Raw genomic sequence first — 19437 nt, forward strand, 5'->3', positions numbered from 1 at the left:
ACAAATCTCTGGTTTTTCCCATTCTGTTATTTTCCTCTATTTCTTTGCATTGCTCGTTTAGAAAGGCCCTCTTGTCTCTCCTTGCTATTCTTTGGAAATCTGCATTCAATTTCCTGTATCTTTCACGATCTCCCTCGCATTTTGCTTGCCTTCTCTCCCCCGCTATTTGTAAGGCCTCATTGGACAGCCACTTTGCTTTCTTGCATTTCTTTTTCATTGGGATGGTTTTCGTTGCTGTCTCCTGTATAATGTTACGAGCCTCCATCCACAGTTCTTCAGGCACTCTATCCACCAAATCTAAATCCTTAAACCTGTTCTTCACTTCAACTGTGTATTCATAAGGAATTTGATTTAGATTGTATCTTACTGGCCCAGTGGTTTTTCCTACTTTCTTCAGTTTAAGCTGGAATTTTGCTATAAGAAGCTGATGATCTGAGCCACAGTCAGCTCCAGGTCTTGTTTTTGCTGAGTGTATAGAGCTTCTCCATCTTTGGCTGCAGAGAATATAATCAATCTGATTTCGATGTTGCCCATCTGGTGATGTCCATGTGTAGAGTCGTCTCTTGTGTTGTTGGAAAAGAGTGTTTGTGATGACCAGCTTGTTCTCTTGACAGAACTCTATTAGCCTTTGCCCTGCTTCATTTTGAACTCCAAGGCCAAACTTGCCAGTTGTTCCTTTTATCTCTTGACTCCCTACTTTAGCATTCCAATCCCCTATAATGAGAAGAACATCCTTCTTTGGTGTCATTTCTATAAGGTGTTGTAAGTCTTCATAGAATTGATCAATTTCAGTTTCTTCAGCACTGGTAGTTGGTGCATAAACTTGGATTACTGTGATGTTAAAAGGTCTGCCTTGGATTCGTATCGAGATCATTCTATCATTTTTGAAATTGCATCCCAGTACAGCTTTCGCCACTCTTTTGTTGACTATGAGGGCCACTCCATTTCTTTTACGGGATTCCTGCCCACAGTAGTAGATATGATAGTCATCCAAACTGAATTCGCCCATTCCTGTCCATTTTAGTTCACTGATGCCTAGGATGTCAATGTTTATTCTTGCCATCTCATTTTTTACCACATCCAGCTTTCCAAGGTTCATGGTTCTTACATTCCAGGTTCCTATGCAATACTTTTCTTTACAGCATTGGACTTTCCTTTCGCTTCCAGGCATATCAGCAACTGTGCGTCCTTTCGGCTTTGGCCCAGCCGCTTCATCAGCTCTGGATCTACTTGTACTTGTCCTCCGCTCTTCCCCAGTAGCATGTTGGACGCCTTCCGACCTGAGGGGCTCATCTTCCAGCGTCATATCTTTTATATGCCTGTTGTCTTTGTCCATGGAGTTTTCTTGGCAGGGATACTGGAGTGGCTTGCCAGTTCCTACTCCAGGTGGATCACGTTTGGTCCAAACTCTCCACTATGACCTGTCCATCTTGACCTGTCCATAGCTTCCTGAGTAATTCAAGCCCCTTCGCCACGACAAGGCAGTGATCCATGAAGGGGAAAATTCAGAATTAAAAACAGTTAAAACATATTACATTCAGAGATGTGTCCTGAACCACCTGTCTCAGATGTTGAAGGTCAGGGTCAAAAGGTGTGTCCTCTGCATTTGCCAAAAGCTGTATAATAAAGAAGCCAGAAGCAGCTCTGTGGGGATGGAATTCCACAGCTGCCACAGAGACTGTCCTCTCCTCTTCTGGGCCACCGCATCCAAACTTCTGAGGGAGGTGGAACTACCAAGAGGGCCCCCTCTGCTGACCTTTAACAACCAGGAGGGTTTGTAGGGAAGGAGACAGTCTTTCAGATATTTCGGTTTAACAAGATCCTTTCTGTTAAACTGAACTATAAAAAGGGCATGGAAATATTTGCAATCTTAGCACACATCTAGCGTAACTTTGGAAGAAATGTGGTTTATATTAAAGATGTATGATGGAAGAGAGAGGGAGTGTGCTAGATAAGTCTTTAGCCTATTGGGTTTTAAGTGTGTGCATGATTGCATAGTTGTGTTCTTGTCCTGTTTAGCAACTTCTTTGAGCTTACCCTCCTTCTCTGGACATTTCTCACCAGCCCAGCAACAACCCATGGACAAGTGCACAGAGATACTTTTTATAATAATAATATAATAATAATTTATTATTTATACCCCGCCCATCTGGCTGGGTTTCCCCAGCCACTCTGGGCAGCTCCCAACCGAATATTAAAAACTTCCCTAAATGGGGCTGCCTCCAGATGTCTTTTAAAAGTCAGGTACAGTGGTGCCCCGCTAGACAAATGCCTCGCTAGACAAAAAAAGGCATTCGCTAGCGGAAGGCTGCCCCGCAAGACGAAAAAGTCAATGGGGCTGCCTCACAAGACGAAAAAACCGCTTTCTGCCTTGGTGCTTCGCTAGACGAAAAAATCGCTAGACGAAGACACTCGCAGAACGAATTATTTTCGTCTAGCGAGGCACCACTGTAGTTGTATATTTCCTTGACATCTGATGGGAGGGCATTCCACAGGGTGGGCGCCAAGAAGGCCCTCTGCCTGGTTCCCTGTAACCTCACTTCTTGCAGTGAGGGAACTGCCAGAAGGCCCTCGGAGCTGAACCTCAGTGTCTGAGCTGAACGATGGGGTTGGGGACGCTCCTTCAGGTATACTGGATGGAGGCCATTTAGGGCTTTAAAGGTCAGCACCAACACTTTGAATTGTGCTCAGAAACGTACTGGGGGCCGATGCAGATCTCTCAGGACCGGTGTTATATGGTCTCAGCAGCCACTCCCAGTCACCAGTCTAGCTGCCGCATTCTGGATTAGTTGTAGTTTCTGGGTCACCTTCAAAGGTAGCCCCACAGAGCGCATTGCAGTAGTCCAAGCAGGAGAAAATTAGAGCATGCACTACTTTTGCACAGTTGTGTGTATGTAGCCAGCTGCGGGAGTGTGAGAAGTTGGGCCACAGATTCCGGCACTGCTATTTCTTAGGGGGGCTTCATTAAAATTAAACAACAGATTGGAATGACAGAGTGAGGGGAGGAGTAGTCATTCCCACCTACTCAGTATGTATCTATGAGACGCCTTTGGAGGGGCATTCAAGCGTTCCATACTTTTGCTGTTTGTGGGAGTTAAGCTGCTAAGACAAACTCCATCTCTTTGCACCTTCCTGTGCTTGTGTGTCTATTCCACCCTTTGAGCCTTTGCTATACAGTGTCCAGTACACACACAATATTTGTGGAGTTTATAGGTTCCCCCAGTAAGTTTTTTCCTACAGCCAAGCAACATCAACTGTGGCTTCTTGTGCCCCTCCAGTTCTCCAGCTGTTCTGTACATGCTTGGAGTCCTCTGTGTTAAGAATCATCGCACTGCTTGAGATCGAATTCGTATCTCAAATCCAGTGAATTCCAATTTAAAACATAATTTCTACTTCCATTTGGTTTTAAAAAAATTGCAATTCCTTTTGTAGCAGTACTTTATTTCTCGTAATGAAGTGACATTAAATTTTACAATCATTATTACAGCCAATTTTACTCTCTTAGCAGAGCAGAGAATTTTTACCTTTAAATTCAGAAGTGGACGACTCCATTTGCTCTCAGCCTGACTATGCATTAGCAGCTTGGAGCACCCAAGAGGATTCTTGTCAAAACTCCAAAGAAGAAGGTAGGTGTGCAGTAGCTTCAGCAAAAGGACAAGAGCTGAGGCAGCATATCAGCTTAAGTCAGGAAAAGAATGATGGATGCTTAGCTAATGATTTATCCATCTTTTCAGGAGAGCATTGTGCTAGGCCATGCCAAGACCAGAAAGGCACAGAGCTGTGCTCTGCAAAGCCTTTATTAGACATGTTCTCGCCTTGTTGTGGGCAATAAAATGTTGTCTTTAGTGCATTCTGAATTAACTGATTATAGCCCCTGATCTAGAAATCTACATGCTTTTGGCTCCTTTGGTTGCATTTTCTTCCCGCCTGTAGAAACTGGTTGGTGAGAAAACATGTGTTTTTCCCTTCATTGTTGTGTGTGTCTGAAAGGCATGGCTTAAGCTCACCAATGGGTCTCTTAATGTTTTAGTTTAATTATTTTCTTCTTCAATAAGCCGTGATATAATAATTAGATCTGTAAAAGTTTTAAAGCTGTAGTGGACATGTACTAAAAACCGTACTCCCACATGATATATGGTAAATGAAATAAGGTCTCTCAAATAACATCATAGGTAGATGTTTCACCTTCCCTCCCCTACAGCATTGTTGCCAGAGTTCACGTCTGCTACCGAGAGCTTGCAAGAAGCGTTTTTTAGGCGGAAGAAAGATTTCATTGAGAGATCCTGTAAAAGAGTAGAGAAGATCAAAAGTAGAAAGCGAAGTTCTGAAAAGCCTCCAGCTCAGGCATCTCAAAAGAAAGAAGTACATCTTCATAAACCAAGAGAGAACTTGTCGCCTCCTGGTAATTTTATTAGCAAGCCATTCAAAGCTTTAGAAAGGAGGAGAGAGATACCAAACAAGGAATGGAATAAGCTGATACGTTTTCTTCTCATAGTTATTGTTATTAAGGGGCCTTTTTTCCCTTGAAATACTCAACTACTTAAGAGATGCTTTACAAAGTATACTGCTCACCCTGGGTCCTTATAGAACAGTGTATCAGTTGTTGAGGAGAGTGTTGTTACTTCCCATGGGCATGTGGTCGGCCGCTATGAGAACATGATGCTGCATTTAGATGTCCCATTGGCCAGATCCTGCAGGCTGTTGATAATGCCTTCCACACTTTGTTCAGTGTGGGTTAAAATTCAAACATTGCTGCAGTCCATTTCCCATTCCGTTGTGAATGAAAAATATATAGTTGCTCTGGATAAAAAAAACTCTGCCTATTGAATGTGGTCTCATGAACTTTGTTAAACTTAGTGTGTTCTGGTGAACTCCAAGGTGCAGCTGTTGTTCATCTGAAGAAAGTAGAAGACTTTAGAGTGTGTTCCGCAGAGGACAGGAAGGCAGCAGAAACACAGATGTACCAACGCACTTCAAGGTATTGTGGGAGCCACATTGGGCAGAAACCAAACTAGTTTAGCTGATCAAGCTACTAATTTTTGCTTGAAGGTAGTCTCCCTTTTACTTTGAGAAATTGTCTGATTTCCCCCTCCCCTCCCTTCCTTAAAACAAAAACATGGAGGTGCATTCGAAAAACATCCAAGTTGGTTGGAAGACACTTGCACTTAGCAACGATCCTCAGCTGTCAGTCACATAGCATCATTATACTATCACCCGAATGACAGGTGGATGAGGCTGCCCATCTGTCCAATACATGGCTTTGCAAGTCTCCAACCACCTCCTTTGGCCTTGGAGATTTGCAAACCCTCATGCTCCCATTTCAGACTGAAACGCGAGCTGCCTTAAAGCCCCTCATTATTCATGAACACTGAATCTTTCTTACTATTTTATTGTCTATTCTCCCCTCTGGAGAGTGTTTTGGGCAGTCCACTGCTAATGTGCACTTTTTAAAACCTTTGGGCAGATTGTATAATAATCTAGCCGAAGTGAAAACCAGAAAGCAGGAGAGAGAACGACGAGAAGACTACGCCAAAAACCGGGAAAGAGCAAAGGCATTTCAAAAGGTAAATACTTGCAATACAGGGGTGTGTGTGTATGTGGAGGTACCCATTCTAATTATCCCAAACTCCATGTGGTTTTGAAGCAGGGTTTTTTCAGCCTGAGGCATGCATTCTCTCATGGGCAACCTTTGGGGAGGAGAAATATCGGTGGTAAGCAGGGCAAGAAGTGGGTGGAGCAATAGGTTGCCTTTGTACAGTAGCCTACATTATTGCCACACAAGGATTCTACCCTGCACTCCCCTCCATCATGGCAAAAGGACATTAGGGTGTGGCCTAATAGAGAAACCATTGAGCCTCCAGGTATTTCTTGCCTGCTTATTGCAGCTGGAATAATCCCAGAGTGCTTGACAGCAGAAAATGCAAACAGCATTTAAAATAATAAGCATAACAGCAAAATCAGCAGAGCTCACAATGGCCTGAACAGCTGAGTGGGTCTTCAGTTGCTGCTGACAACTCAGCTGTATTCAAAGAGAAAGGGAGTCCCACGATCAGGGCACCTGCCTCAAGAATGCTCATTCCCATGTTGACATACAAAATGTGGCAGTCAAAAGGGCCCCATGGAACTTAACAGATAGGCCCTAAATATCTTCTCCCCTATATATCTGCCTAAGCTGTATGCACTGAATTGAAAAAGCAGCTGCTACATTATTGTTCTGTGAAATCTTAAAAGTCATACATATGCTTGCCAAAATCTTAGCTCTAGTGTATTTCTCAAATTTAACTATTAGGGGAAAGAGCCCCTTGATTATCCTTGAAACCCATTGAGTGGGTTATGTGCATCTTATTTGCTGAATCTCTCTAGCTGACACATGACTTTTTCCTCCCATCTCAATACAGAAAACATTGGAAAACCTAAGAGCCAGAAAAACAGCAGCAAAAAAATAAGTGTTCTTCAGAAGGGACTTGCAGCTGGAAGAATTCTTCGCTGTAAAGTAAAAAAATGACTGAAGGTCACCTTTGTAAATATATGATGTGCCAGCCTTATATATATATATATATATTACATTCAAGTCGGATAATTTGCCAATATGGCCAAAGCTGTATAGGGTGAATTGCCATATTTTCTACAATTATGACTTTTTTAAATCAAGGAATGTTTTTTTTTTAACTTCACATCTCCCCCCCCCTTTTGTATCACTGTTATTTATAATAAAATTTTAACATTTTGGTATTGAGCTTGTTTTAGCAAGGGAAAACTATGTTCAAAGGATATACTTGGGAGAGAAGGCTATGAAACTTAAAACGTATTGCACTAATTTAGTGTATTTGGTTTTGTTAAACCACCACCGTAAAGTTACAAGTCATTGGCAGAACAATGAGAGTCACAGCTATAACTGAAGGGGAGGTGGTAGTCCTTTTAAACTATCTTCTAATTCACTTTGGGCTTTCAGTGTGTAATGACCAGCACATGAAATGGGGCTTTAACCCAAAAGCAGCTATATGCAAGCACCAACAGCTCCCATCCTACCTTTTGGATATTCTAACACTGGAACTGGCAGCAGACAATGACAGGATATAAGAGAAAGTAGGGACCTGCTTCTGTCTGGCATCTTGGGACGGTAGCCCCAAGCAGCACCCACCAGTAAAAATAACCACCTGCCATTTCATGACACCTTACTCTGAAATGAAGGTTACAGGTGGGTAGCCGTGTTAGTCTGCCATAGGCAAAACAAAATAAAAATTTCTTTCCAGTAGCATCTTAGAGACCAACTAAGTTTGTTCTTGGTATGAGCTTTCGTGTGCATGATCCTCCCTGCGGCCTCTGTTCACAAAAACCTGTTTTTGCAAATGGAGGTGGCGGGGAGGAGCAAGCAGCATCTCCTCCGCGACCCCTGCCTGCTTGACAGGGAACCTTCTCTCCATAAGATGCACCAGCATTTTCTCTTAGGAGGGAAAAGTGCATCTTGTGGAGTGAAAAATAGGGTGTTCACTGCCCTCTTGAAGTGCATGTCTTGAGAGCCACAGCATGTAAGTGTTCTTAGTGGGGCTTAACATGTATGGACTCAAAAGTATGTAATTACCCCCAGCAGCTTCTGCTCTTTCCCAGGGGCCCACTGCCAGCTCAGCGAACTACAGACATGGCTTGTTTGGCAGGGTGCTTTATATGCTAAGCCCATCAGTCTCTACCTCCTTGGTATAGAAGGGAAGGGAGGTTAGGTGGGGGAAGGTGGACACATGTGAGGTTGTGGATTCTTTCTTGGCCATCCACTTTGCTTAAAAACCTCCACCTGTTGCAGATGCTTTCAGCCAAGATTCCAGCATTGCAGGGGGGTTGGACACTACAACTCCAGGTAGATAAAGCCAGCTCCAAGCACAGTGGTTATGTTGCTGTGTCCAACACTAGGCCACGTTCAGTGTTTTATCAGTCCTGCATTGTACATGTTGATCAATAATTTGAGACTGCTACTCGCTGAAATCCCAGAATCTCATGGAGTGGTCAAGTGGGTTGTATAGGGTGAGAAAAGTCCAGCATTTGTAAGGAAAAGTGAGCAAGAATGAACTCAAATAAGCACAAGCTTCATTGATACAGAAAACCAACACACCATTCCAGCAAGGACTTGTTTATTGAGCAGACATTTAAGAATTATAATTCCGTAACCGTTTCGCTTTTGAAGCTTTAAGAATGCCAATTTGTTTAATTTTAAAGCTGTCTGAGCACCCTGGCCGGTTCTTCCATTTTCTATCCAGCTGTTAAGGTACCTAAACGTGTAGAAAAATAGTGAATACATTATAAAACCAGCGTGGTTTCATTCCCTTCCAACCACCCCACAGTTAATATTGGAGGTGTACTTCCTCCAATTTCAGTGATTTAAGAGTTCATCCCAAGCCCATTTGAGGAGGCCAAAATTCAACCAATGCCATTTCCAAATTTCCCTGCGAAGCAGCCGCCTAAAGTGGATTCAAGCATATGTCTCCTCTGGGATAGACCACAGAGTACATATAAAGTACCCTTGACATCTTTCAAAGGATTTCCATATCAGGTCATTGCGTTAAGAGCAGTTTGTTCAACAGCATACAGCCCTCTTTGAAGTGACCTTGCAACAAGCAGTTCAAACAGCACCTATAATATTTACCTTTAGCACCAGATGGAGCTTATTTGCCTAAATTGCTGATTCCTTTTCAGGCTTGTGGATTGTCCAGCAGCACTGGAAAACAAAACGTTAGCACAAGATTAGAATTAAGTAGCTCGAGGAAACCCAACTTTCTTACAGGCCCCTATGGGAGCTCTTTGAATTGCAGCAGTGGTTCAAATCTATTGGCCACTTGCTCCTAGCTTTTGTCGGATGTTTCCAACAGATTTGATGCTACCATAGCAACAATATAAAAATCTGTAGGAGTTACTTTATGGTCACGTCCACAGCATACCAGAAATGATATTTCCTAGCAGCCTTGGTAGAGACCAGGTAATGGCACCCCAACAGTTTTTTAAAATTGTGTTAAAAATTGCAAAACCACACATTTCACAATATAAGTCATGTAAGATGTCTAAGACTAAAAATAAGCATTACCTACAGTTCTCAATAGCCTTGTATACAGGCAACTCCCTGTTTGCACAGGAACTGCATTTTGGGTCATTGCGCATGTTAGCGCTATCTGGATATTATATTTAATATGAAGAAACAGGAGGTTGGTTGTCTATTACTGTGGATAGCAGTTTGTTTAATAAAGCTTGGTTACAAAAACAATATAGCAAATACTTAAAGAGTAACATTACCTTTTCAAGCAGATCATTTTCAACCAAGTCCATGCCTGCAGACAGACAGAAAGACAGACATTAATGCTCAATTTCACACAGTGAGAGCTGCAAGTACCCAATAATTTGCTGTCTTGCAGTTTTATCCCACTAACCTAACATACAGTTTAGTGGGTAAAGCGAAACCACAAGTTTCCTCTGCGAGGTATTTCCAACGATAGGAACCTACGGCAAGGTCACATCGGGATAGACCTCAACATTAATGTTTAACATTTTATTATGTTTTTATATGTCGGAAGCCACCCAGAGTAGTTGGGGCAACCCAGTCAGATGGACAGAGTACAAATAAAAAATTATTACTATTAGGCTGATAAGGTGTCACGTTTCTATAAAAAAATGTTTTGCCACACAAAACAAATTATTTTCTTCCTATAACTTTGCATTTTAGTTAATACGTTGTTGAGATGTGCAACTTTAATCAAATAGCATGTACATTCTGTTACCTTGATTCCAATGCTGCAATGCCAACTTGAGCTATACTGGAAAACCATAAGGCATTTGCATACATATTGTTTATGTTATTTATATTCCCTCCTTCCCCAGGGTCAGGGGGGCCACATGCCAGAACAAAGAATGTGAGTTTTACCTTTGTATTGTAGGCTCCTTTCTACACATTTCCCCTCCCTATCCTCTATCCAGGGAAGAAGCATATCAAGAGGTCAAGGACACACTCCAGCCAGCCAGAAACGGGAGCACAAAGAAAGGGCTAGTGAGGTATAGTCTAGGAAGAGTCAAGGGCCAGACAGAGACCTGCACTTGTCCTTTGGCCTCATGGTTCGCCATCCCTGCCCTAGGCCTTAATGTTAAATGTTAAGCTAAAATAAGGTCACATACCTCAACGTCCTCGTTTCCAACTAGAGCAGCTTCATGCCATTTGAAGTCTCTACCTGAAAGAGCCAGCTGCCAGTTTGCAGCCACAAGAGAGCACATGTCAAGCAAAAGCTGTTAGGGTATCCCAACGGTGCTTCAACAGAATCTGCTTCCTGGAAATTCCTCATGCTATTCACCATACGGTTTGCAAATGAGGGCTTTGCCTTGCTTCCAGGCAAGAACTGAGAGCCGGCTACACAGCAGTACATTCATTGGTCCCACATGCCACCTGGCTTTCAAAGGTCCAGGAAGTCTCCTTTGCAAAGAATACAACAGCCAGCAACCTACGTACATAATTTGGACTAGCTGTTCCCATTGTCTGTTCAGAATAGCAGTTTATCATTCACTCTTTTCAGAGCAGTTGAACATCTTGCCAATCATCATTAACAATTCTTTACCATAGCTTCTACTATGAAAAATATGATCTCTTCATTTTGACAGATATAGTGCCTTTAAAGTTCAGTCTCTTCCAAAGAGATGGAATGGAACATATCTGCATAATTCCCTTTATACAGTAAAGCAGGTTAGGCAAGCAGCAACCAACAATTAGAACGTCATCAAGCTGAAATATATCACTTCTAGCAATGTTTTTGTTTCAGGCATAATAGTTTCTTACCAGTTTAGGCGATAGGTGTTCATTATCTGGATTCCTTTAAAAAAAGAGGGATTAAAAAAAATCAGCATAGAACTTCATTTATGGGCCAATATATTGCCATGAAAGTTTTAACACTTCAAGCATGTATCCCGACTAAACAAGGTACAGTAGATCATCACCAAGTACAGTGCAATATGAACCGCAGGATAAAGTTTCGTCTGTAGGGAGCTGGTGAGTATACTGTCCTGCTTGGGACAAAATGACTTATTTTTTCCTCCTCTGAATTCTATGATTGTGGCCTGCTAATACTGGAATGTATTCCTCCACATCCAGCGGCCTGCTGGAGAGGAGGGAGGATACTATTCCTGGCAGAACTGATTGTTTGAAGAGGGCCACATGAAAACAGGCCAAGGGCCAAGATTGTCCACCCACAATTTAGCAGGGATGTCGAGTAAAGCTTATTACAGGTCTCATTGTCACCAATGCAATTTGTCTTACAAGGATGGAAGCACAACCTGTGTTTTCTGTAGCCTTGTTGCTTACTTCAGGCACAATGAAATGTGCCTACATTTTGTATACCCAACAAGGCAGAGCGTGTTAAATTGGCAAATACCAACCCCCAGCATCACATTTAAATGAAAGACACATTACCTTTTGCACAAACCTGCTGCTTTGATGGGTAGACATCACATCTCAATTGGACCATTTCATGATGGTTCGGGAATGAAAACATTTTCCAGTGTTTTTCCATGCACTAAATGGTACAAAATTATACTGAATCAGAACCTAGCTTGTACAGTCAACATGAAGTTATTAAGTGATCGTAATCACATTTCTATGGACATTTAGGATAACCAAATCCATAATGCTCCAAGACAGCTCTAAAGGCATGCAGATTCCTGCTTTCGGCCATCAGTCCGTCAAGTATTTTGACAATGTATTCCAAAAGCAAAAATTCCTTTTGTATGTGCTTATGGGAGAACTTTGAAGAACCACCCAGGGAACAAAGAATAAACTAGAATCAAATAACGGCACACTTTATAAATCCTTTAAATAACAGATGTAATCTGTTTCAACAAAAATACCAGGTTTACCAAGCACAGTAGCTTGAGAACCAACGATGCCATATGCTGAATTATTATTGCACTGCTTTTTGAACATGCCATCAGGAATAGACTGCTGGATGCAGATACCATACAGTGCAGCTATTGATTTATTCCTCTACCCCGATGTATTCCAAACTAGTACACAGCACAATGCAGAACATGAATGGATCTTAACATACCTCTTTTGCAAGCCAGGATTTCCCCCAACCATCACTGTCCAGAACACTGAAAACAATAATTGGGAATAGAGTCTTAGAAATGGATTTATTTCACAAACTTTCTTACGAATATTCAAAATAGTGACCAAACAGTAATTTAATTACTACAGAAACTGGTTGACAAGAACTCATAAAAATTACCACCCCACTGGATCCTCTAATTGCCTGTGGCCTCTTTGACATAAAGAGCTTTTATGGGATATCAGAAAAACTCAAGTTGTCCTATGCAAAGAGTACAGTATTCCTGGGACTAGCAAGTCATGTTCCTTCCTATTAGTAACACAGCCAATACAAATCAGCTGTGGGTTGCAAAAAAGGATTTATTCTTAGCACTTGACTCCATGGTTTTTTGTCTATGAGAATAGCCAAAACCTGAAGCTGTGCTCAAGGTAGAAAAAACATTGCATGTCTGAACTTATCACCTACTTGAAATTTTCAGGTTGCTCTAGGTCATCACCAATTCAGACAAACATCCTGATTCCTTTTCAAACACACATTTCTCCAAACACAAACCTACGATCAGCCAAACCAGCATCCCACCCCCACCCCCTTTTCCAGCTGGGATGAAGGCCAAGTGAAAAAGCAAGGTAGGTATTTTATGGTGAAACTGCTTCTGGAACATACTGTACCACACTAGATGTTGCTTCCAGTAGCCTTTTCACAAGTTTACAGTTCATGTCAGCAGCAAGGTCCCATTCCCAGTGTCAAGAAAGCATGTGAATGAAGCTTTTAAAAAACAGACCCACATAAATCTTTAAAATGTGGACATTCAACACTGAATGGAATATAGTAAATATGTTACTAAGGAACACACCAATGGCACAGCCGCCTCCTTCAGCAAATACAGGGGTCACATTTAAAGTTTCTTGCCAAGGCATTTTTTGGATGGTTCTTTAGATGTACCAACCATGGCTGGTGTATTTGTGCCAGTTAAGGAGTTTAAGTGTTGTGCTTTCCTATACCTCTTGCCACTCTTATTGGCTTAGGTATGAATGTGATGCAGGAATCATTGAATGGGATCTCTGTGGGCCAAACCACCAACTTGTTTTGCCATCCTGGTAGCCAATTTGCTGCCTCCACTCTCCACCATCTACAGGAAGCCAGGAACTAAGGAAAAGACCACTGAAGGAAAAAGGATACCTAGTGAAGCAGAACAAATCCAAGGCTAGCTGCAAACAGTAGGAACCAGTGTGGATGAAGTCATCTTCCTTGCTGCCATCTGCTGCCACGGACAAATGCTGCTTCCTCTTTTCTCAGAGCAATTGCTTATCATGGCTATCAGTAGCTTCAGTTGCTGGTAGTGCTGGAGGAACACATGTCAAACATAATCAACATTTAGCTTTGGCTGCATTCTCTTCAACTGGCTCATAAATAGTTTGTTGATCTATCTAGTGCCATCTGCATTGACTAGCAGTGGTTCTTCAGGCTTTCAGATTTGAGATCTTTGGCATCAGCGTTACAGGCATTCTTCAAATGCCTTTCTGATGCTGTGTGCTGATTTTATCATCAAATTTTGTTCAGGCAGCCTTTTTCTGAAGTTTTTACTAAAAGCATCCCACCCCAACACCACCAGATGTACATGCACTCCAGTACATGCACTTAAGGCATACCCAGAGCAACACACTTTCTGCACTCAGTTCTGGTCAGTGTGTTAGGTTTTAGTTCATTTCTGAATCACTCAGCAGTTGAACTGAAAAACAGTCATCACATGAACTACTGTGCAGAATCTAACCCCACTTATGAATGCCACTTTATTGATTACTCAGCCAGGTCCTTGGTTAATATACACATGGTTTGAACACCAACATCCAACTGCCCTCTTTCTCCATTTCATTCCTATTTAACCCCCCCCCCCAAAAAAAAATCTGGTTCTGTTCTATCTTGAAGTGCTGCTGTCCTATCTCCTTAACATCTACACCTTATTACAACAAAGTCAAAGTACAGGGAAATGAAATTCACATGTTCTCCCCCTGCCTATGCCTCATTTTCTTCCTTCCTCCATTCCCTTGTCTGTTTTAGATTGTATGTTCCCGGGGACAGGGCTCTAAAAAAGCTCAACAACCCTGGTGAATACAATGGGTAGATCACTGCCAGTGTTTTTTTTAGTGGGAGTAGATTGTAGTCTCTCAGAAGTTGGACATCCCTGGTCTAGAGGAACTCCATCACTACCCTCCTACTCTAGTGTAAAGCAGGAAAATCTCGCAACTTAAATCTAGGCAAAAGAGGCACCAGTTTTTTTTACAAATAAATTTTTATTTTATTATACAAATTAAGTATTGTGTGCATGCACTCTCCACCTTATTGCAGCAGCAAGATCAGAATCTCCAGCTTCTAATTGTAATTTATTTAAACTACAGTTAGTGAGAACAAGCCCAAGTCTGAAGTCATGTTATTTTAACATTTTATTTTAAAGGCATCCAGTACTGAAAGCTTCACGCTCATTTCTCTTACTTTCTTTGCCACATTCTGTAAATCGGCCCACTTACTTTGACTTCCTCTTGCGTGTCTTCTTTGGAATTTTGCTACTTAATAAGAAACAGCTTTTTTCCTATGGCAAAGAAACAGACAAGGTAAACGTTAACACACAAACATGTGAATATAGAGATCAAATCAACCAAATATATGGAAGTTTCTCATTACAAAGTTTTATTCAAATGAGTACTGTTCAGAGCAGGCCTACTTAAATAAATTTGAGTTAGTCGTGTCCATTAACTTCAATGAGTGTACACTGAGTAGGACTAGTGTGAAGTACCACCCATGGTTTTTTTTTTTTAATTTAAAAAAATGGCCACCAACGGAGCATGGCATAACAAAATGGCTACCGCATGCAAGAGCTGAAAACCATAAAATGGTATGTGCATGCCCTCCCACGTCAAACGGGGGGAAATGGGCGGGGTGAGGCACCTACATCACTCACCACAACTTGTTTACAAAAAGCCGTTCTCTGCACCTCTCTGTTCAGAAAACAGGAGTGTGAATGTCCAGTCCTGGCACCCTACTAAATGATTGCATGTTTAAAGAGCATGTGCCCATCATAGGAGAGGCCAAGAAGGTGCAAAAAGTATGTTAGACATTTTTTAAGGGGAGACTTTTGAACGGCACTATACAAAGTATGGGTTCCAGTTCCCACAGATGCTATGTTGTCAGCTAAGCTATAGAAATAAGGCAGGTTGGGGAAACGGTTTAATCACACAGCACCACTAAAGTCAAAGACCAGGATGTCCTGATGAGAAGTATCGTTGCTGCATGCAAGTGTGAGTAAAGTACAGCCTTCAAAATTACTGGTCTAAAATCTTGTTGAATTGTTCTCAAATTAAGTGAAGTGAGAAATGCAGCTTATGCGTTTTGCAGATCGCAACAAGTTAAAGCAGATTTTCAACCTTTTTGAGTCCACAGCTCTCTTGACCAACTACTTTTGTTTCTGCGGCACCCCTGTGGGGCCCCAGAGCCCAGTTCTGTCACCCCCTTGCCTGCGGAGCTGGCAGCCTCTCACCCTTTTTTGAACACCCTTCCTTGTGGAGTGTTCCCTCAGCCTCCTCTCCCCTCTTCTTGGGAATCCTCCGGGCAGCCACTGTCCCACCTGCCCCAAAGAGAGGTGCCTCCTCACACTGCCCCACAGGGGCCTAGGATTTGTCTGTCCATACCCAACAGCAATGGCTGGCTGGGCTTCCTTGCCCGCTTGCTTGCTTACTCTGATGCTCCTTCAGCTCCTGGCATCCAGCACCCCAACCAGCCCCAAAGACAGCATTCACCTGGGGAGCTTGTAGCCAGGGATGCTGCAACAAACAGCTGTGCAAGCCTTTGGGAGGCAGACAGGGAGAGGGAGCGAAGGAAAGAGGGAAGGAGGCTAGTGTTGGCACCCTCTGGAGCCGCAGCCCACTGGTTGAAAACCACTGAGTTAAAGTGATTGACTCAAGTCAGCGAAGACTTACCACTATCTTGGCACCTATTTCTTCTTTATCTGCAGAACTCTCAGCTTGGTCATCTCCACTGAAATACAACAATTGCCCAGTTATCTGTAAGTTGTATATTAGAATAGTAGAAACATTGAATAATTCATATAGCACTTTCTAGCTTTCAAAGTGCTATTTCAGGGTGTGTCTATAAGAGGAGTATACTTTCTACGGTATAATCTAAACGCTGTGAACAATCAAATATTGATACAAGCAAGGGTTGAGGAAGATGGCTTAGCATGACACAGATAAGCAGATTCCCATTTTCAACTCTTCCCTTGCATTGAAGTTTCTAATGAGTGCACACATGTGACGCAGAGCTTTAGAAAGCGTAATTATACATACTTTGTCTCCACAATGGGAGAAAGAGGTTCATCCTCATCCACGTATTTGTGCTTTCTTGACTCCAAACTTTCGTTTTCTAGATCATCCACAGCATTCAACTGTGTCAAAGATTTTTTCAGGGATGTCTCTACTTTCAGCTTTTCAATGTATCTGAAGTATCCATTTAAAGCTGCTTGCTGGGGGAGAAGAAATTTGCTCTATGAACATAAACCAGGACAAGATTCTGAAAGCCTACAAATTTGATGTTATGCAGTGTACTAATGAGGCTTTCTTTCAACTGCAAAGGAGTTTTTCCCAATCAAAACAAAATAAATAAAAAAATTCCTTCCAGTAGCACCTTAGAGACCAACTAAGTTTGCACATGAAAGCTCATACCAAGAACAAACTTAGTTGGGTCTCTAAGGTGCTACTGGAAGGAATTTTTTTATTTTGTTTTGACTATGGCAGACCAACACGGCTACCTACCTGTAACTTTCCCAATCCAGTTTGTTACTCAGAAAGCAAATCATTAACACTATGCAGTACAAAAGACCAGAGCATTGTTGTATATAGTTGCTTTCTCTAAATCAGTTTCCCCAAGCTCCCAAACTTCATTTTCTAAATAAACGCACAAACACAGGTTACCTAAAAATAGAAATTGACTGCAAATAGCTAACTGTGGTGATTGAAAATTGCTGCTGACAAAAGTAGATCCAAACATTAATAAACTGACAGCAGCGTACTAGGTTTATCCTTCTCATTAGGATTATTTTAAAGGTTGTTCATAATTTTTATTTCATTTCTGTGTATAATGTTAATGTTACTCTGGTTGATTTTAATATATTTATAATTTCAAGCTTCAAGGTGTCTTTATTTTACATCTTTCTTTACTATGTTGCAGGTTGTAGGTAGAACTATACATACATAAAAGAATGCAAATTTGTCACTGAATCTTTCTCTCTGTTCACTTAAAGAAGGTAAATTCCCAGGGGTGTGTGGAGTATTTTTTTTTATGGAAAAGGGCACGGTAGCCTGAATAAGTTTGGGAACAGTCTGGTCTAATTTAACTGCTACTTACCTCATACAGACACACCATTCTAAAGGGAAGGTGTTTCACTCCGTACAGTCTCTCCACAAAAGGAAAATTAATTTTCTCAGTACGTTTCTGTTTCTTTCCTGGGACTGTTGGCTGCTGTCTCCTCTCACATGTTTCTTGCTCCTTGCCTTTTGCAGTTTTTCTCTTTGCGACTTTCTTCTTCTTCTTCCTAGCGCTTGGCCTCCACTTTCTACTCTTCAGATGCTGCTTCCTTGTGAAGTAATCAAAGAGGGCTCTGAGGTCAAGTTTAGGTTTAGGCAACTTAGGCTTTAGAGAGCCAGTCTGTGTTTTATTGGCAGATGGAATCTCAGGAGACTGACCAAGACTTGCTGGCAGCATAGCTTTCGTTTTCTTTGAGGGCTTCAGTGAATGCAAACCAGTTAGTCCTGTTGAAACAAAGAAAATGATTGCTCAGATCAGAGCATACCAGTCTAATACATAATATCTTTAGCAGAGTGCACTTACAGCAGTGACCCCCTCACCTTGAGCCCAAGGGGTTGTGTTTCCTAGAAGTGCTTAGGAAAGGTTGCAGCCCTCATTTTCAATAAGCCTACAGGGACAAGGTAGATTCTTCCTAACCTGTTTATTGTACAGGCTTACAGTCTAATCCTATTTTTGTCAACTTTACATACTGCTGATCTTTTAATCATTTTATCATTTTACTGACTGTTACAGTCAGTCATACTGCAGACCCACAGAGGAAAAAGGCAAGACTGAGTATATGGGTGCTATGGACAAAGCCTTTCCAGCTAGCAAACAGTTTATCATGGGGTCCCACTAAAAGAAGAACGTAGATGGAAACACATTAATATAAGTAGCAAAGCCATCAATGGAGGGGCAATTGATTAAAGCTGAAGGACAGTGAATAGGTTTTCTCTTTTTCAGGCTGTGTCTGAAATACAGAAACCATTTAATCAGACGCTAACCTTAATTACAAGTAGCTGAAGAAGTGTGCATGCACATGAAAGCTCATACCAGTAACAAACTTAGTTGGTCTCTAAGGTGCTATTGGAATTTTTTAAAAAATTTGTTTACAATTTTCAGCTGTTCCTATTTTATTTATTTATAAGCTGCATCAAGTGCCTGTCAGGCGCTTGCCATATATTATAAATATGTAATAATATAATAACAATAATATAGCACTTTTTATCCTCCAGATTTACCAAGGCATTATTGTTAAGAGGCGGGCCTGCTCAATCCAATGAGTTTGATTAAATCAGCCTGGTGCCGCAGCTAGGAGGCCAGGCCTTTGTATTCAAAATCCCCAACCACACATCATGGTTTACCCCCACGTTTTTGGGCCTCTTACTGATCTCTCCACCTAACCCACCTCGCAGGGTTGTTGTGGACGTGAAATAATAATAATTTATCATTTATATCCCGTCAAACTACTCTACGATCACCACCTTGCGCCCTTTAGGAGAAAAGTCAGGATTTAACAGTAAAGACGAAGCGCCTCCCAAACCCTTTTTATTTATGTGGTAAAGCTATTCTCGAGCATTAACCCGCCCTCGGCTCCCCGGTCTACCAACCAGGACTAGCCCAGGCCCATCTTTAATCGTTAAAGGCGACGAAACAGCGGTCGGGAGGGGGGAACTAGGCCTTTCACCTCTTATAGCTCCCCTTCACCCCACAATATTCTACGCACACCCTTCATTAGGCGCCCCTAAACCTTTTCCCAACAGGCCTATCTCTCCACAGGCCGCCAACCGAGCCGATGCCGACCGATTACCACAACACACCTCCTTCATCCAGCCGGTTCAACAGGGCCGCGCAACTGCCTCCGGGCCGCTTAAGTACTCTGGGAGTTTCCCCCAGGTCTCGCGAGAGTTCGGTTTCGGCCCCGATGGGAGGAAGGGACCGGATGCGCTGGAAGGAGCAGCCTCGCGTCGCCATCTTGAGAGCGGCGACGGGCAGAAATGGGCGTGGCTGGGTGCGGCGCTCCAGCTGCGAGATGATT

The 19437-nt window shown here is 42.2% G+C and overlaps 2 protein-coding genes, 1 long non-coding RNA gene and 7 other non-coding genes across 10 annotated transcripts in view; 1 reads left to right on the forward strand and 9 right to left on the reverse strand.

Moving 5' to 3' along the window:
- The window catches only part of CEP295 (centrosomal protein 295), a 43471-nt gene extending 36784 nt beyond the window's left edge, over positions 1-6687 (forward strand). Inside the window, exons 25-29 of the mRNA XM_033146126.1 lie at positions 3506-3626; positions 4202-4402; positions 4879-4978; positions 5465-5564; positions 6399-6687. Of these exons, the coding sequence (XP_033002017.1) occupies positions 3506-3626; positions 4202-4402; positions 4879-4978; positions 5465-5564; positions 6399-6446 (570 nt within the window). The 3' untranslated portion in view covers positions 6447-6687. The remainder of the gene's footprint in view (positions 1-3505; positions 3627-4201; positions 4403-4878; positions 4979-5464; positions 5565-6398) is intronic.
- A 1419-nt stretch (positions 6688-8106) lies between these two features.
- LOC117045245 lies at positions 8107-10795 on the reverse strand. Its single transcript, XR_004426414.1, has 3 exons — positions 10150-10795; positions 9277-9311; positions 8107-8707 (listed from the first exon to the last, which is right to left on the reverse strand). It is a non-coding gene; the product is annotated as an uncharacterized LOC117045245 (long non-coding RNA).
- Positions 8844-8964, reverse strand: LOC117046177. The gene has a single exon (XR_004426540.1). It is a non-coding gene; the product is annotated as a small nucleolar RNA SNORA32 (small nucleolar RNA).
- Positions 9383-9513, reverse strand: LOC117046179. Its single transcript, XR_004426542.1, has one exon. It is a non-coding gene; the product is annotated as a small nucleolar RNA SNORA18 (small nucleolar RNA).
- LOC117046172 lies at positions 10503-10577 on the reverse strand. Its single transcript, XR_004426536.1, has one exon. It is a non-coding gene; the product is annotated as a small nucleolar RNA Z40 (small nucleolar RNA).
- A 441-nt stretch (positions 10796-11236) lies between the features above and the next one.
- LOC117046175 lies at positions 11237-11370 on the reverse strand. Its single transcript, XR_004426538.1, has one exon. It is a non-coding gene; the product is annotated as a small nucleolar RNA SNORA1 (small nucleolar RNA).
- A 475-nt stretch (positions 11371-11845) lies between these two features.
- LOC117046174 lies at positions 11846-11984 on the reverse strand. The gene has a single exon (XR_004426537.1). It is a non-coding gene; the product is annotated as a small nucleolar RNA SNORA8 (small nucleolar RNA).
- Positions 11985-12088: 104 nt separating this feature from the next.
- Positions 12089-19268, reverse strand: TAF1D (TATA-box binding protein associated factor, RNA polymerase I subunit D). Its single transcript, XM_033146128.1, has 7 exons — positions 19220-19268; positions 17460-17863; positions 16403-16578; positions 16037-16094; positions 14591-14652; positions 13245-13407; positions 12089-12111 (listed from the first exon to the last, which is right to left on the reverse strand). The coding sequence occupies exons 2-6, from the start codon at positions 17814-17816 to the stop codon at positions 13392-13394; spliced, it is 669 nt and encodes a 222-aa protein (XP_033002019.1). The 5' UTR covers positions 17817-17863; positions 19220-19268; the 3' UTR covers positions 12089-12111; positions 13245-13391.
- Positions 12364-12489, reverse strand: LOC117046182. The gene has a single exon (XR_004426545.1). It is a non-coding gene; the product is annotated as a small nucleolar RNA SNORA40 (small nucleolar RNA).
- On the reverse strand, positions 13743-13818 carry LOC117046185. The gene has a single exon (XR_004426548.1). It is a non-coding gene; the product is annotated as a small nucleolar RNA SNORD5 (small nucleolar RNA).
- Positions 19269-19437: the final 169 nt, after the last annotated feature.

The sequence above is a fragment of the Lacerta agilis genome, chromosome 4 (assembly GCF_009819535.1).
Source record: "Lacerta agilis isolate rLacAgi1 chromosome 4, rLacAgi1.pri, whole genome shotgun sequence".
NCBI classification, from domain to species: Eukaryota; Metazoa; Chordata; class Lepidosauria; order Squamata; family Lacertidae; genus Lacerta; species Lacerta agilis.

Excerpts from the sequence above, each read along its gene's own strand:
- TAF1D (XM_033146128.1), bottom strand. The coding sequence starts at position 17,816 with ATGCTGCCAGCAAGTCTTGGTCAGTCTCCTGAGATTCCATCTGCCAAT. Across the intron at positions 16,579-17,459 it reads GAATGGTGTGTCTGTATGAG|CAAGCAGCTTTAAATGGATA; the intron begins GTAAGTAGCAGT and ends CTTCTCCCCCAG. Across the intron at positions 14,653-16,036 it reads AAATAGGTGCCAAGATAGTG|GAAAAAAGCTGTTTCTTATT; the intron begins GTAAGTCTTCGC and ends TCTTTGCCATAG.